Genomic DNA, 16256 nt, shown 5'->3' with positions numbered 1-16256 from the left:
AGTTATGTAACGTCATTCTTCGGAGGCTCACCCTTTTAGTTTGCTTTCCCGCTCATCAAACTACAAATGGGCATCGCACTGTAAGGTGAATTCTATAGTTGTTTGGCATTAAATCCCCAGCAATCAACCCACAAACCTTGATTGTCTTGACGTGGGTCAAAATGCACAAGCGCGTCTTGCCAAATATTTAAACTCTAATAGAGTAATGATGAGGGAACTATTTATCGTGTATGTGATTCGGTTTAGTAACCTTGCTCTAAACGTTTCGATGTTGGGAAGAGTGACGTTACACTTACCCCGATTTGTGGTACACTTCTCTCGAAGAGAAGTATTATATACTTCTGCTATTATTTACCAACCAATACGCTACACATTTAAGCTTTAACACACGCCCGTTTTTAATTAAAAACTGAACACACTAATGACTTTTTCACGGAAGCACGGCATAGATGGCTCCAATGACTTAATCGGGAAAATAAAAACGGATAGGTCTATATAATTATTGATTAAACTTCCTGATATCTCAAGGCCTTATCCGCGACTTTCGTTTTAGCGACTTTCGTTTTAGCAGCCGCCCTTCCAGTTGCCCAATATGAAAAATATAATTATCTCAACATGACTATAATTCAAATTAATTAACCATCAGTTAGGTACAATGTCACTAAGACAATTAATTAACGATACAAAAGTCATTAGATAACGGATATTCTTGATCGATGGAACGGTTAATTTTAGATTTAATATTTTTGTTAAGCACCGTTGCTGTAATCGCAACCGCTGATGTCTCCAAAGAAACAACAGTTTTTTATTCAATATGTAATGAAACAGTCAGCTGTTCTAGTCAAGTAAGCGTTAATTGGGATATGTTTAATTCGAGACTGCCTAATTTTCAACGTTTTTTCAAAAATAATAAACCTTTTTTCTAGATCTCAGCGGTACGTGATTTAGACGACAATGCTTGCCTGATAAAAACAAGACCATGTAGGTTTTATAGTTTTTTTTGTTGTTGTATGGTTTTTAAACAAGTTAATTAATGGACCATTATTTTACGTTAAATTATAGTTTGCATATCCAAAAAACCGGAAATAAAAAACCCAGCATTTTTAGAAAATGAAGCTTCGTTCCGAGCTTCGATTATCCCATTTCTTTATGATTTCAATTATGTTTCTTTTAATATTTCCATGACAACCTCAAATTCAGGTAACGACGTTTTCTATATTAAGGTGGAATTCATAAACGTTGGACGCAACGCAATTTAGTACAGGCAAAGGCAGGGCGTCGTGCGCAAAAGGCAGACGTTTGCGAACGACGCCCTGCCTTCGCCTGTACTAAATTGCGTTGCGTCCGACGTTTATGAATTCCACCATTAGCCCACAAAATAAGGATTTAGACAAATCAATTTCCATGTAGATGTCACTGGATTCTATTTCTTCATAACTCAAAAGACTGAAAATAAAACTTCGGATTATGAAAGCTGCCGCATCTTTGATTTTAATGATGCTAGAAAAAGTTACAGCGGTGTAAGAGTCATTCTTTAACACCTTTAACTTTAATCAGCGCAATTAAGACTTTAATTAATTTATAATAGGATATTTCACTCCACTATGATTGCTATCGAAAAATGAGAAGTCAAGGATTTGCATTTTTTGACGTTATGTTTCACGCCTATCCTTTTAACAATAACAAGGAACTAATATACAGAATGTACATTCCAACTATGAGCGAAATTGGTAAAAAAACAATCCCGGGTCAAATTATAATCTAGTTCTTCTAATTATTATAAAAAATATCTTAGAATCGACTAACCTTTGCGATTGGGCCCCTCTAACTATGATTAATACCGCCGCGTTACAAAGAAACACGATTGAATTGAAATTTTCCCCATCTCCTAACAACATTGAGCGGTATTTGGTGCTTTTAAACACTACAGATGGTCAACCCATTCTCGCTAAACACATAGAATCCACGCAATTACCGCCTTTGGAAATGTATAAAGTCGTGTTTGATGATGTTCCGATGGGAGAATACCTTTTAAACATAAGACCAATCAATTCGTCAAATTCAGAGTTGAATTGCCATCGGTCAAAAACCATAAAGATAGAAGTTACCAGCATTGGTTCGTTTATAAATTCCTTCAACGACGCAACCATGGATGAAGGATGCGCGTGAGGAAATTTGTTTTCACTCTACAGGATAGGCAACTCCCTATCTCTAACGACAGAATATTCTGTATATACTCTGTTACAACGTCGGTTGTCAGCACGCGTAAAGCTAAGTCTCTATGTAACGTAGCTTTGTACGTGCTGTCAAGAGACAAAAAACTTCAGGATCTTCAGGATTTAAAATATCCGCGAGTTTTTTAGCTGGGTGCACGGACCTCTAGGCCTTAGTTTCAAATACGTGTAGTAGGCTGTAGGTAATTTCACACGTATTTGAAACTAAGGCCTAGAGGTCCGTGCACTCGAGCTAAAAAACTCGCGGATATTTTAAATCCTGAAGATCCTGAAGTTTTTTGTCTCTTGACAGCACGTACAAAGCTACGTTACATAGAGAAACAGCTTTGCGGGTGCTGACAACCGACGTTGTAACAGAGTGTATACAGAATATTCTGTCGTTCAAGAGATAGGGAGTTGCCTATCCTGTAGAGTGAAAACAAATTTCCTCACGCGCATTCTTTATCCATGACGCAACTTTATTAATTCCCCCTCCCCCCTCTTAATTAACTTTTGTAGGAAATTTCAACCACCAATTTATATTTGCCATAATTATTTGCGGTTCTTTGGTAGTAGTGGTTCTACTAGGTTTCATAATGCACAAATTATGCCACAGATCGAGTCACAGAGGTTAATTTGTTACCTCCAAATCCTTATAGTTTCGAAACTAACTAAACATTTATACAATGATCGATTTATCAGGATCGGCCCTTCAAGAAGTACCCAAACCCAAATGCGTCATCATCTATTCCTACGATTGTCCTCAACATTTTAAAGTCGTTAAAGTATTCGCTGAGTATCTCAGGTCTTGTTGCGACATGGAGGTTTCTTTGGACGCGTTGGACAAGGGGTTGCGAGAAACTGACAACGATTGGTTGTTAAAAGAACTCAATAAATCTCAATTTGTGATTGTGATAATATCAAGAGGGGTTTTTCATAAAGTACAAAATTATTTCTGGAATTCATTAATTCATTTAAAGGAATGTAACGTCATGAAATTATTTTAACACGAAACAGGATAAAACGGGAAACAATCCCGAAATGAAGGAAGGCAATTTACGAGACAACTACACCCCCGCTATGACATTCTTGACAGAGATAATGGGAAAACCTTCCAGCTCTAACAACGAAGACGGTAGTCAAACACACGTTATTAAAGTTCTCTTTGATTATTCAAGGAGAAGCTATGTACCGAGCAAGTTGGTTAAAATTGGACCCACTTTCCATTTGCTAAACCAAATTAATCCATTTCTGTGCGAGGTAAGTTATTTGGGTATATTCCTCTAGAATGCGGTATTTAATCTTTGTTACATGGCTGCATGGTGATTTGAGGGAATGTAAATAGATTTGACTGACACTTTTTAAACGAAACTGTAGATCTTAGAACCCGATCCCTGCATGATATGTCGCACTCTACAATACATTCGTAATCTACGAGCATCTTTGCAGGTATGAAATACGATAGTATAATCATGGATAAGGAATGCGCGTGAGGAAATTTGTTTTCACTCTACAGGATAGGCAACTCCCTATCTCCGAGGACAGTTTATTCTGTATATACTCTGTAACAACATCGGTTGTCAGCATGCGCAAAGCTAGCTCTCTATGTTATCTAGCCTTGACAAGAGACAAAAAACTTCAGGATCTTCAGGATTTAAAATCGTTTAAAATATCCTGAAGTTTTTCGTCTCTTGTCAGCACGCGCAAGGCTAGATTACATAGAGTCCTAGCTTTGCGCGTGCTGACAACCGATGTGGTAACAGAGTATATACAGAATAAGCTGTCGTTCGAGATAGGGAGTTGCCGATCCTATAGCGTGAAATCAAATTTCCTCACGCGTATTCTTTATCCATGCTATAACCTTTAAAACAGGAACACTCAAATGTTTAAATTTATTTTGGGTTCGTTTGATAAATAACCGACATTTCCTTGACTATCTGGGATTCTGGGTTGGTTTTATAATTCCTCAACATCTCCTTGATTATTTGGTTTGTTTGTGTGTTTACAAATATTAGATTCACTGTCAACAATCAAAAGTCTTTCCGATCAAAATCTATCCTAAAATGCCCGGTAGCGACTTCAACGCCAATTCTAAGGGTAAAGAACTAGTAGACGCCATCGAAGCCATGAAAACTTTTCAAAAAATGGATGAAGATTGGTTCAGTAAGGTTTTAGAACGGGATAATATAGATTTGAACAGTGCAGGCGGTGTCCCCATGGAAAGAGTAGAGGAAGAAAATAAGGAAGATCTTGAAAACGAACTTGACGATGATCCCGTCACCCAATTAAATAAGAACGCCAATAGTAGCGGTAATGAGGAAAAAAGCCCCGAATGTCAGGGGCTATTAGAAAAGGTTAGTGTCGAGAAAGTTTGAGCACTATATCAATAAACCATGGATGAAGAATGCGCGTGAGGAAATTTGTTTTCACTCTACAGGATAGGCAACTCCCTATCTCGGGCAACAGAATATTCTGTATACACTCTGTTACAACGTCGGTTGTCAGCACGCGCAAAGCTAGGCCTCTATGTAATCTAGCCTTGCGCGTGCTGACAAGAGACAAAAAACTTCAGGATATTTTAAACTGATTTTAAATCCTGAAGATCCTGAAGTTTTTTGTCTCTTGTCAGCACGCGCAAGGCTACATTACATAGAGGCCTAGCTTTACGCGTGCTGACAACCGACGTTGTAACAGAGTGTATACAGAATATTCTGTCGTTCGAGATAGGGAGTTGCCGATCCTATAGCGTGAAAACAAATTTCCGCACGCGCATTCTTTATCCATGAATAAACGCATGCCAATATATACAGTATAATACGCAACATTATTCAAATTTTAATTTTTAAAAGACGAGTCTTTAAAAATGTACAATGGACAAATGAAAAATATCGAAACTTGACCAAGTTTGCCAAATTTTAAGAAATTGCAATTGCGACTCGTCTTTTAAGAAAAATATATTATTTATAAAGATGCTGTTATCCTTTTAAAAAAATATTACAGTTCCTTCATCTTCATTTATTTTTTAGCCAGGAATTAAATTTTAGGAAATTATTTATTTTTAATTCTAAATATTAATTAGGTTTTCTCGGGTATAATTAAATTAAAAAGAAATAATCCTACTTAATCGCTAGCATAATATTATCTAGTCTTAGAAAATAAATATTTTCAGAAGTATATAATACTTCTCTTCGAGAGAAGTGTACCACAAAGCTGGGTGAGTGTAACGTCACTCTTCCCAACATCGGAACACCTAGAGAAAGGTTACTAAACCGAATCACATACACGATAAATAGTTCCCTCCTTATTACTCTATTAGCGTTTAAATATTTGGCAAGACGCGCTTGTGCATTTTGTCCACGTCAAGAAAATCAAGGTTTGTGGGTTGATTGCTGGGGATTTAGTAGCAAACAACTATTGAATGCACCTTGCAGAGCGATGCCCATTTGTAGTTTGATGAGCGGGAAAGCAAACTAAAAGGGGAAGCCTGGGAAGAATGACGTTACATAACTAAAGTATTAACAGGATCCAGAGTGTCATCCTTCTTCTATTATCCCCTTCTGATATTTTCCATTTTGCGTCTCGATTATGTTAAGCCTACAAGTCGACTGGCCCAAATTTTTTTAAAAGGACAATTTTAAAATAAAGATAAACAGTATTTGTGTAATTAAACATGTGGAAAACAAACTATAATACGATCCCTCCATTTAGCCCTTTCTCTAAAGACGACCAAACTAAAGTAAGTGACATACCAAGTAAATAAAAAACCCCTAGCTTCCAAAAAAACAGCAATTAATGATATAATTAATTTAACCCCCCCCTCAAATATACAAATTAAAGTGATAGTGGCAAAATTAACTCGTGCAAAATAAAGGAAAAAATAGTTATAAGTGGTTAGCCCCTTTGGAAAGATGCAAACTAGCTTCTCCTTCATTGATATTTGAATTTAAATAAGACCAAGAAGTTATATCTAGTATCTCAGAGAGAAGGTATAAATTCGCCAGATTTCCAGCTTTATCTCCAGTCCGGAGTTAATCCCCGTCTCTAAATTACAACCAGCATCTCATTGGTTATTGAAAACTCACGTCAGCGCGACGACGCGAGTGACGAAAATTACAGTCATATTTTCCGACTGAGGAGTGAGGAGAGGCGAAATAGCCCGGCGCCTCCTTTTACGTCCCCCCTTGTATTTTGAAAGGGGGACTAGGACTATGGGGAGCGAATACAAAGGCATCTTATACCTTTACCTCTCTGAGATACTGATATAACTTCTTGATAAGACCAAATGAAAATTTCTACTTAATTTTCCATCATTAAATTTTTTTAATATTTTCACATAAGGATTAGAGAAATTATCAATTCATTGTTATTAATTAGTGATTAAAATTAAAAATTCGAAAGCCATTGAAACAAAATTTCTGTCAACAAACCCCCGCCTAAAATGACATTGAACTATAGTCAAGGTCAAGTGGATGAAAGTCCGCGAACTAAATGTAAACAATTTCATTTTTCACAAAACAAATCTATAAATTTTACTGTCTTGAGCTTATATTACAAAAAAAAAAATGAATGCATTCCATATCTTAATATATTAAATCAAACTGATTTTAAAAGCCTATATATATCTACACTAAAATTTTACAACCAAAAAAGACGACAAAATTTTGACCCAAATTTTCTTAAAATTAATATTTGATATTTTTTACTAATTGTTGGATTACTACAAGCACTAAACTAAATTTCATGGAATGCATAATTTTTGCCAAATATTATCAAACTTATGGAAACTGTTATTTCCCGTCTATATTTAAGCCGTTAGGTTTTAATATATTTAAAAATAGGACGTCAACGCTTATAGCAACTAGTGCCTATAAAGGTTAACAAACCTATATCGCATATTATCGATTTAGATCTTTGCAAAAAAATGTCAAATAGATGTGTATTTATTCGAGATATTTCCACAATTATGACATGGTTTTGAGATTATATAGTCACAACGTCCCAGTGTAATGTTAAAAACTTCGAAAAAAAAACTGTTAAATATGAGTTTTATTAAGTTAATTATGTATTAAAATGATTTTAATCGTGTTATTACAAGAGAATTTGGCCAAATATTTGATTTTTTTTTTACTTTGATCTACAATTCTTCCACCCCTCTCCCCCAAAACCCAAAAGCTACAATATGGGTCTCATACGTTTTTAGATGTTTTTTACTCTCTGATAACGAAATGATATTAAAATTTCTTGTCTATTTTGCCAATTGTTACAATTAAATGAAATAAAATTCAATATTGTAATTCTGTTCAGTTTCTCTTATTGTTTTGATAATTATAACCGCGCCTTGTGACGTTGCGTCAGTCAGGGCGTGATCGAGTGAGCCGCCGAAAGAAGCATTAAAAGTTGGCCATGTCCAACGGTATGAATTTCAAAATATAGTACACCGGTGTATTGCGGGTTGGAGTTTTACAGGGGCCCGTTTAAAATACATTATCAGTTTTACCCCTATAGTTCGGCACCTAAAAGATTTTGGGAAAAAAGAATTAAAATAATTAAATGGCGCTATTTCTACAGTCAGAGGTATGAATTTTCTCTACTTAATTCGGTATTAACATTACGAAGCGTTGTTACATTTAAAAGGCGATAAATGCTAAGCCTTGGTCTGCTCAATGTACTATGACTGAAGTTAAAACTTTCATGAGCGGCTACATGTGCGCTTGTTGTTGGAAAAGAAAGGAAATTAGTGATGATCACTCGTAAACTTTCGAACTTAAATTATGCAAATGACGAGTAACGCAAATATCAGTTAGTTTCGGTTCTGAAAATCAACGCAAAGTATTGAAGAAACAGTCTCAACTCAACATCACGTAAGTACAATTTTATTACTATGGTTTGAAGGTGGGGAGGGGGGGGGGTGAGTCGATATAAATTAAGCCTTATCATGTTCATGTAAGGGAAGGGAATGCGTTCGTAACTTCCCGCGTGTTAGACTAAAATACAGTCGTGTTAAGCCAAAACTGCCAAATTCCAGTCGCAACTTCAAGCAATTAACGAGCATTATGACTTCTACTCCCCTTGGAGGGAATCTAGTCTGTTACACGCTCCGATTTGGTCCTATTCCCAAAATTGGACAAGGGACTGGCATCGTTCAGGTTGGAAGGGGGGACGGAGGGAGGGAAATCTCCTTATTATTCCTCTAAACCTAATTTTGCCAGCATTAACGGCGCTTTAATAGATATTAATGATCCGTCCTGGTATTTTAGTCGAGTTATTCGAGAATGTACCCCCCCCCGGCCGTTTCTGGGACTATACGAGCGGGAATGAGATAAGACTATATAAATGAGGCCTTAATTTAAGCGCAACCGGAACTTTTTTCGCTTTGAAAATCGAAACTACGGGGTCTACAGTGTGTTAGAATGGGGATGCGAAACACATTTTTCAACCAACCAACCTAGATAAAGTCAACAACGTAATAAAGACTTGGGTTAAATTTACGTTTTCCTTTCAGTTTCGCACACTTTAAGTATAGGATGAGGGTGTACGATAATATAATAATAGTAACTAGTAAATGATGCAAGGATTTACAATGTCTGCGCGTGTTTACATCAGTTCATAAGATATGTTCTATAAGTTTGTCATTGGTTAATGTAATGAGAGCTTGTCATGAAGTGACGTAGGTGAAACGTCATAGATTCTCGTAAAGCGACGCGTGGTCAAAGGCTAGTATAGACTAAATAGAAAGAAGGAGAAGGAAGTTCTGCAATTTTAACCGAGTGTAGGACTTCAATCCACCTTATTCCCTATCGCCGGAAGTTGGGTTTATCCCGGGACTCATGGAGAGAAGTAACGGGAAGAAATTAGTCTGTCGTCTGCTACAGTACATATTTTTGGCCTTTCTAACAGACGACAGACGAATTTCTTCTCCTTAGACCCCCTCCACGAATCCTGAGGTAAGCCAAACTTCCGGCGATAGGGAATAAGGTGGATTCTCGCTTGTCGTTCTCGAACTAGCTCGAGCTGTAAGTCTCTAGCATTACGAAGTATATGTAGTGTCATCCTCATGGAACATACCTTATAAACTTATGGTGTTTCAGGGAATTAGGTGAAGATCTTTTGGCTTCATTTAAGTACGATGGTTAAGTTCATTCTCAGGTGTTTCATCTCGAGAATGTACATACATGTACGATAAAAGCTTTTGAACTCAAATTGGTAAAAATAAGTATAGACACTTTTATTCCTTAGGCGACCCTTTACTCAGTATTCAATTATATATAAAACTTAGTTGTTTGAATTTACTCCAGTCTAAAATATGTCAACACAAAACTTCAACCGAATTTTCAATATTGCCTTCGGGAAAAAATATGTAGAAGCTATAATTAATTTAAACTACAACCTTTCTAAATTTCAAACCACCCCTTTCTCCTTATGGATAATTGAACCCTCTCCATATAGCGTGAAGTCTTGAACCGCATTAATTAGTTAGGGGTTCCCACATATTCCCACTCTTAGATGACTTATTTGCGATGTAAAATACCGGTATAGTGCATTCCATTTTAAAATAGAACGGTAAATAATCTCCTACATACACTATACCCACGCAATAATAGCTTTGGAGTAATGAGACGCGGAGAAAATTCATTCCAAAGGAAAACTTGATCATTGGGGTTTTGGGGGGCTCAGACCGAAAATGAATTATGGATATTTAAAAAGACATGCCCGTACGTACCAAGCTGGACCCCCAAAAGGGACAAAGGGTCTAGAGGTTCGAACGAAATCAATAAATTATTCATCTAAGACTAAAATAAGTCCACTCATCATTTTTAGGAAATCTGGATCAATAAACTAAGCCGATTCATCTTTGCGTAATACCAAAAGCGTACTATCGATTCTCCACCCCCACTAACCCCCCGACCTCTAGAGGGTTCCAAATTTTCCAGACCAACGGAGTCCGTAGACCCGCGTGGTGCCTTTAAAACCCCTAAAGCCCTTTTGGCCTCTTTCAGGGGTCTCCGAACCTCAGTGGCTTTGCTGTCGAAATCTAACTATATGGTTAGCATATTAGATGGTTGAGAATTTTGATCACTTTTAAAATTTTAATATCTCTGAAATATTCGGTCAAAATCAAAAATCAAATGATTTTGAGAGTCGAGTCAATTCTGGGGCCTTATTGTGTAAAATACTTGGGCAAGATTGAAATTTATAAGATTTTATATAGGCCTAATTAAATTTAAGTTAACTAAAGCAAACCGCTGAAATATATACGTGCAATTTCGGAATCAATGTAACTCAATCTTTACGCTAAATGATTTTCGATAAATTTAGGTCTTAAGGTGATGCTACCCCTTTAAGAAACTAATTCTATAATGAAATGTAACCACTCTAAAAGTACTCAAAGTATTTTCATAATTAATTTACGTTATTCCTAGAAACTAATAACTTCTTTATACTATTCGTCGAGTTTCAGTTTATATGTATAAAATATGAATTCTTGAAAGTTCCATTTTGACTAGGGAAATTTTTGTTTGAATTTAAGGGCCAACCAGAACTTTTGGGGTTCAAAGGAAACTTAGTGGTGCGTTTTAAATATTAAAAATTTCGAACCTTATTCACTACAGGCCAAGAAATTATGACGTAAATGATTAAAATTCCATTAAAAATACTAGCGTCACATTTTGGGAGATCTTGTTTAATTTTCCTACTAATATTTGGTAATCCGTTCATCCGGTTCAACATATTTCAACCAATTAGAGAAAGAAGCGGGCGTAGAGTCCAAAACGTCAGCTGCAGATCAGCATTCTCCCGCTCTTCTTTATATCGTAATCCTCTTTACTAGAAGCGATACGTGAACTCAACTCATTATCTCTCAAGATACTTGGGCCTTGGTAACGTTAATAAACGGATATGATTCAAGATCTTTCCACAAGATCTTCCAGAATTCCATAAGCCCCTACTGTCTTTCGCTAATATTGTTACTATTTAATCCATTGAACTATAAGTGAATTGATTAAATATTTGTAAATCCTGATAACCATCTCTTCTACAAGTTCAAATCCACTTTATTGATGAAGTGTGGGGTTGCTTTTTGGCGAAAGTGTAATACCCAGCCTACCACCTTCATTATGATATTCCTCTTTCATTAATCTAACCATCCGCTGTAGCCTTGATCGTGCATATTTCCTATATACTCCCACCATAATCTTCGAAAGGACACTTTTTACCAGTAATAAATGCTTATTTCTATCCACGAATTAAGTCGTTCCAAGATTGTAAATTACCGTTTCGTTCTTTAAGTTCAAAAATGCGGTAACGCCTCGAATTTGCGATTAGTTCTTTGTAAAATACATCGGTTCACACTTATGGGAGGGTAATTATTCACTTATGACGTTTATCAAAAATTCCACCGTGTTTCTCTACCATTCCATCAATGATATTTTCTTGAAAACTTTAAATATTTCTGATTACCACGTATTCGCGCTTAAGTATATCAGTTTTACATATGGCACTTTGGGAGCCTTAATGAGGATAGGGGTGCTCTGTCGAGACGTACTAGATCCTAGCGGCCAATTTCCATTAAAACTTCCAAATTCGAAAGCTTACGCGGGTGTCCAAGAATATTGATTCAAAGTATTAAGGGTACAGAGCCCGGGAAGAAACCTATACTCCAGACCAATTTCACTTTGCAGCGCCATTAAATGAGAGTAAGATCTTCAATTTCTTAAACCGAATTGGCAAGCGAGGTTTATTCTTAAGCTGGAACCGTACCCGCGGCTTATTAACGGTCTTAACAAACTTCTAAACCCTTTTCCCTTCGTACGTTTAATTTATTTCGTCCATTTAAAAGTAGAGAGAAAGACGAGAGAGGGTGACGAAAAATACCTTAAGGCGGTTTTAGGCTATGACCATAAGTACGGTTATAATAACAAGTATGACGCAAAACCACCTTGGCAATATTGTTCAATTTCTGTTTGTTGTAAAGAACGATATCTTTGCAGTTGGGTTCTTATCACGTTTCAGTTGCTGAGAACATAATATCATGGTGATCTTACGTTTGTTGAGAACGAAATATCATGGTGACCCTGAAATTTTGTTGAAAACACAATATTATCATGGCCTTGAAGCTTTGTTGAGAACACAATATTATCATGGCCTTGAAGCTTTGTTGAGAACACAAAATTATCATGGCCTTGAAGCTTTGTTGAGAACACAATATTATAATGACCATGAAGCTTTGTTGAGAACACAATCACTTCCATGAAACTCAAGGCATGCTCATGGCTGTTAAGTTACTTCTGATAAGGCGTATCGCAACAATTTTGAGCAAACAAAAGGGTACCAATTTTTCACAATTTATACGTTGGCAGAGCCCCCAAACTTTCGTATTTATGTACGAGCTCATTTTTAACCAAAAATCGCCTCCGAGATGTTTTAAAGCTGGAATATAAGTTATTTTTGCGAATAAAGCTGTTGGGTTAAGTCATGCGACGTCTTAATTTTATGGTTAATTTTCTTTTAAGGAAGTTAATGCCCAAAGGGAGTAAATCCTTGGAGTTCACAAGGAACTTCGCTATTATTATATTATTCTCTTAGGCGAACTCATTTTTTTCTATTGGAATATTTTCAAAATAAAGCGGATAAAAATATTGAAATTTCACCTGTTATCAGTTGTGTAGAGAGAAAAAATTTGGAAATATATAGCGGGTACATTTCTGTAAGCCTTCGTAGTCCCTAACCTATTAAGAAAACGTGTACCAGCACCATATTTTACTATCACGTTTAATGTATTTTTATTTAAGAGTACAGAAAAATGGCCGGGTTCTTCATAGCCCGTTTAGTGACATTTTGAGCCGATAAAAGCCATTAACCAAATTTAAGAGACGAGGATTTGGTTGTTTTCGTCTCATCCGAACACGGTTGTTTTTCCTATTTCGCTTTTGAGCCCCAAATTCGAATCTCGAACGGCTTATTCGGGATCAGCTAAAATGTAAATTGTAACAACCATTAATATCTGAAAATTTTGGTTTATTCTCTTTGACGCGTCTTTCAAATTAAGTTTTAAAAATACTGTCCATTAAAGTCTGGCGCCTTTACTAATTCAAAGAATGACCAAAAATATTCTTAAAGCCTTTTCAGACGGTACAAATTTATGACAAATTCCAGGCCTACTTGTGAAATTATTTTTAATGAATTAGAGGTGTTAAAAATGCGTAATATGACCAAGCAAAACTCATCTATAGGTCAGACTGATAATCAACGCCCAGTCCAAACCACTTCATCTAGAAGGCTGAAAATTTGCAGGGACGTTACTCTTAAACAGTGGGCACGCACTAAGAAATATTTTATCAATCCACGGCCATCTTCAAAAATGGCGACCGGAAATGTGAAAAACCTTTTTTATGGAATAACGTTCGTGCGTTTCAAACTGATTTAACTAATATTTAGTACACTTGTTCCCTATAACCTATAGACGAGCTTTACATGGCCTTTTTTGTTAAATTTGCCGCCATATTTTAAAATGACGGCCCGAAAATTAGTGAAAAACGCCCCTACAGGCTGACGAACAACGCCAGGTGCCTTAGTTGTAAGTTTACATTATATTATAAAATTTTAAAACCTTTAGCTTTCATATTAAGCTAAAATGTATCGAAATATTCGGTAAAATGAATGTAGTCCTATTTAGAAAATTCCTTTTAGCGGCTAATATACTGTTATTTTTGATAAAGTTAGAAAATATTAGGGGCAATGAAACAAAAATGCGCAAACACGTAAAAGATGAGGGAGTTAGTCAGTATCGAAACATTTCTAGCGAACAGCTGCCGAAAACTTCGATCATTTACATCTTTTTGGTTGGTCGGTTGCGGCCAGGGGGGATCTATTGGAATCCATTAAAAACTCGTATCATTAATCAACAAAGTGCGGGAAAGAGAAGGGGGTTTAACGCATTTACATTTTGCATAGCCGTAGGTGGGGGGGAGGAGGGGGTAGAGTGCGAAAATGGCCGAGCCAGTTGAGAAGGATATACGGGGAAGCCAACTCGCGAACCCCCCAGGTAGGCTTAAAACTTGATAAATGAGCTCTCTAAGAGAGGCTCGCGTTTTATACCCAGAATACCTTGTAAACTTTACTAGAACCAACCCACTATATGGACTTAAGACTCCTACCCCAAACTTGCCCTAAAACTCTGGCTGATCGGACTTTAATGTTAAAACTGCTCAATATTTTTCTGCCCCAAAAAGGGGGGGGGGCTAACTGTATTTACGTAATCTCTAAAAGTATTTAGTGTAGGAAGGTTTCGAAATTATATTTTAATTAAACATTGATTTGTACAGATTAGAAACTAACTATATGCTGTTTTAAAAGAATTGTAAATTCAAATTGGGACCGTTTACTAAAAGTTCTACGTGTCGTTTATTAACAAATATTGTCCTCTAAAAGTTTGTATTTATGTTGCAACATTATCTAAATGTTATTATATAGTGAATGGAAAGAGGAGTCTATTATACGGAAGTTACAAAGCGCAATGCTTTATACTGTGACCCGGCGTTGGTGATGAAATCATGAAAAGTTTCCGAAAGCTCCCTTTTTCAGTACACAGGGGATTTGAAAATTTGTTCCCCTTATTAAGTCGAGAGGTGATGAGATTAGAGATGGGGAAATTTTTTAAAAGGTATTGACGTCACCATAACTGTATATTCCATCAAAATTCGAATTCAAAAACATTTACTAGCCTCTTCCTATATCTATATTTAGCCAGAATGATGTTTTCCTTCGTTGGGGTTATAATCTTCTGACGCAAATTAATTTCCTAGCTCTTGTTTTCTTTACTATTTTAAAATAAACACGGCGGTAAATTCTAATAATAATAATAAGACAACTCGATAGTATTTTGGACACCGTTTGTTCGTATGCTCCGTATGGTGGACATTCTATATGTCACATAATATTTTTGAGAAATGGGTGTCGCCAGAAGCTCATAGAAAAATAACGATGTTTTTTATTTTTATTTTTTTCCCTTTGATCCCCTTATTTCCCAATAGAAAGATAGAATGAGTCCCTAAAACAAAATGGGTTTGTAGAAGCAACACAGTAACAAAAAGTGTGCCTGTCACACTCACCAACTCGTCTACTGTATGAGGGCAGGGAGAAATGAGGTAAAATGGATTGGAAATGATGGGCGACCTGTGACACTGAAACTCTCCCATACCTCACGCACTACCCTACCCTTCGGTAGGCGATTGTTAAGTGCTGCCACGTAGCGCCATTGTATTTGTATCAGAACTAGCTTCTATTTTTAAGACAGAGGGGGCATTCTTCACGATTCCGTACTGTACGACCCTACCTAAACGCTCAGGATGCTGGGAGGACTTCGGTGGGGATATACCCTACCTTTCCGTAGGCGATTGTTAAGTGCTGCCTTGTAGCGCCATTGTATTTGTATCAGATCTAGCTTCTATTGTTAAGACTGAGGGGGCATCCTTTACGATTCCGTACTGTACGACCCTACCTAAACGCTCAGGATGCTGGGAGGACTTCGGTGGGGATATACCCTACCTTTCCGTAGGCGATTGTTAAGTGCTGCCTTGTAGCGTCATTGTATTTGTATCAGAACTGCTTAGATTTTTAAGACAGAGGGGGCGTCCTTTACGATTCTGTACTGTACGACCCTACCTAAACACTCAGGATGCTGGGAGGACTTCGGTGGGGATATACCCTACCTTTCTGTAGGCGATTGTTAAGTGCTGCCTTGTAGCGCCATTGTATTTGTATCAGATCTAGCTTCTATTTTTAAGACAGAGGGAGCATCCTTTACGATTCCGTACTGTACGACTCTACCTAAACGCTCAGGATGCTGGGAGGACTTCGGTGGGGATATAGAGGCAACGTTAGGTATGGGAATTTCCACTACATCCCTATCTCCTTCAAAATGAGGGATGAGCAAATAACGTTTCTATAGAGAGTTAGTTTTTTTTTAAAGATTCCGAAGAAATGGCAGTTTAGAGTCATACTTTTGTTTCTTTTGATAGAAATACTTCTGATCATATTTGTAGCCAC

General features: G+C 36.8%; 1 protein-coding gene across 2 annotated transcripts; it reads left to right on the top strand.

Moving 5' to 3' along the window:
• The first annotated feature begins 293 nt into the window (after positions 1-293).
• LOC149661273 (uncharacterized) lies at positions 294-4746 on the top strand. Of its 2 annotated transcripts, XM_089842738.1 has the most exons (12): positions 294-489; positions 554-845; positions 927-981; positions 1063-1200; positions 1411-1520; positions 1589-1730; positions 1796-2116; positions 2733-2843; positions 2916-3154; positions 3231-3473; positions 3591-3662; positions 4229-4746. In XM_089842738.1, the coding sequence occupies exons 2-12, from the start codon at positions 717-719 to the stop codon at positions 4586-4588; spliced, it is 1920 nt and encodes a 639-aa protein (XP_089698864.1). In that variant the 5' UTR covers positions 294-489; positions 554-716; the 3' UTR covers positions 4589-4746. The 2 variants fall into 2 exon arrangements, with proteins under 2 accessions (XP_089698864.1, XP_089698865.1); XM_089842739.1 differs by lacking the exon at positions 3591-3662 and having other exon boundaries at positions 298-845; positions 4229-4744.
• Positions 4747-16256: the final 11510 nt, after the last annotated feature.

Source organism: Phalangium opilio, unplaced genomic scaffold (assembly GCF_054372755.1).
Source record: "Phalangium opilio isolate 3A_F unplaced genomic scaffold, DU_Popi_V2 ptg000070l_1, whole genome shotgun sequence".
Lineage (NCBI taxonomy): Eukaryota > Metazoa > Arthropoda > Arachnida > Opiliones > Phalangiidae > Phalangium > Phalangium opilio.
Note: the sequence above shows the minus strand (reverse complement) of the source record. Positions and strands in the feature narration are given on the sequence as shown.

What these genes read in the sequence shown, in the direction of transcription:
- LOC149661273 (XM_089842738.1), top strand. Translation starts at nt 717, where the DNA reads ATGGAACGGTTAATTTTAGATTTAATATTTTTGTTAAGCACCGTTGCT. An exon ending in CATGACAACCTCAAATTCAG is followed by an intron (nt 1,201 to 1,410) that starts GTAACGACGTTT and finishes ATTTCCATGTAG; the next exon opens with ATGTCACTGGATTCTATTTC. An exon ending in TTAATCCATTTCTGTGCGAG is followed by an intron (nt 3,474 to 3,590) that starts GTAAGTTATTTG and finishes ACGAAACTGTAG; the next exon opens with ATCTTAGAACCCGATCCCTG.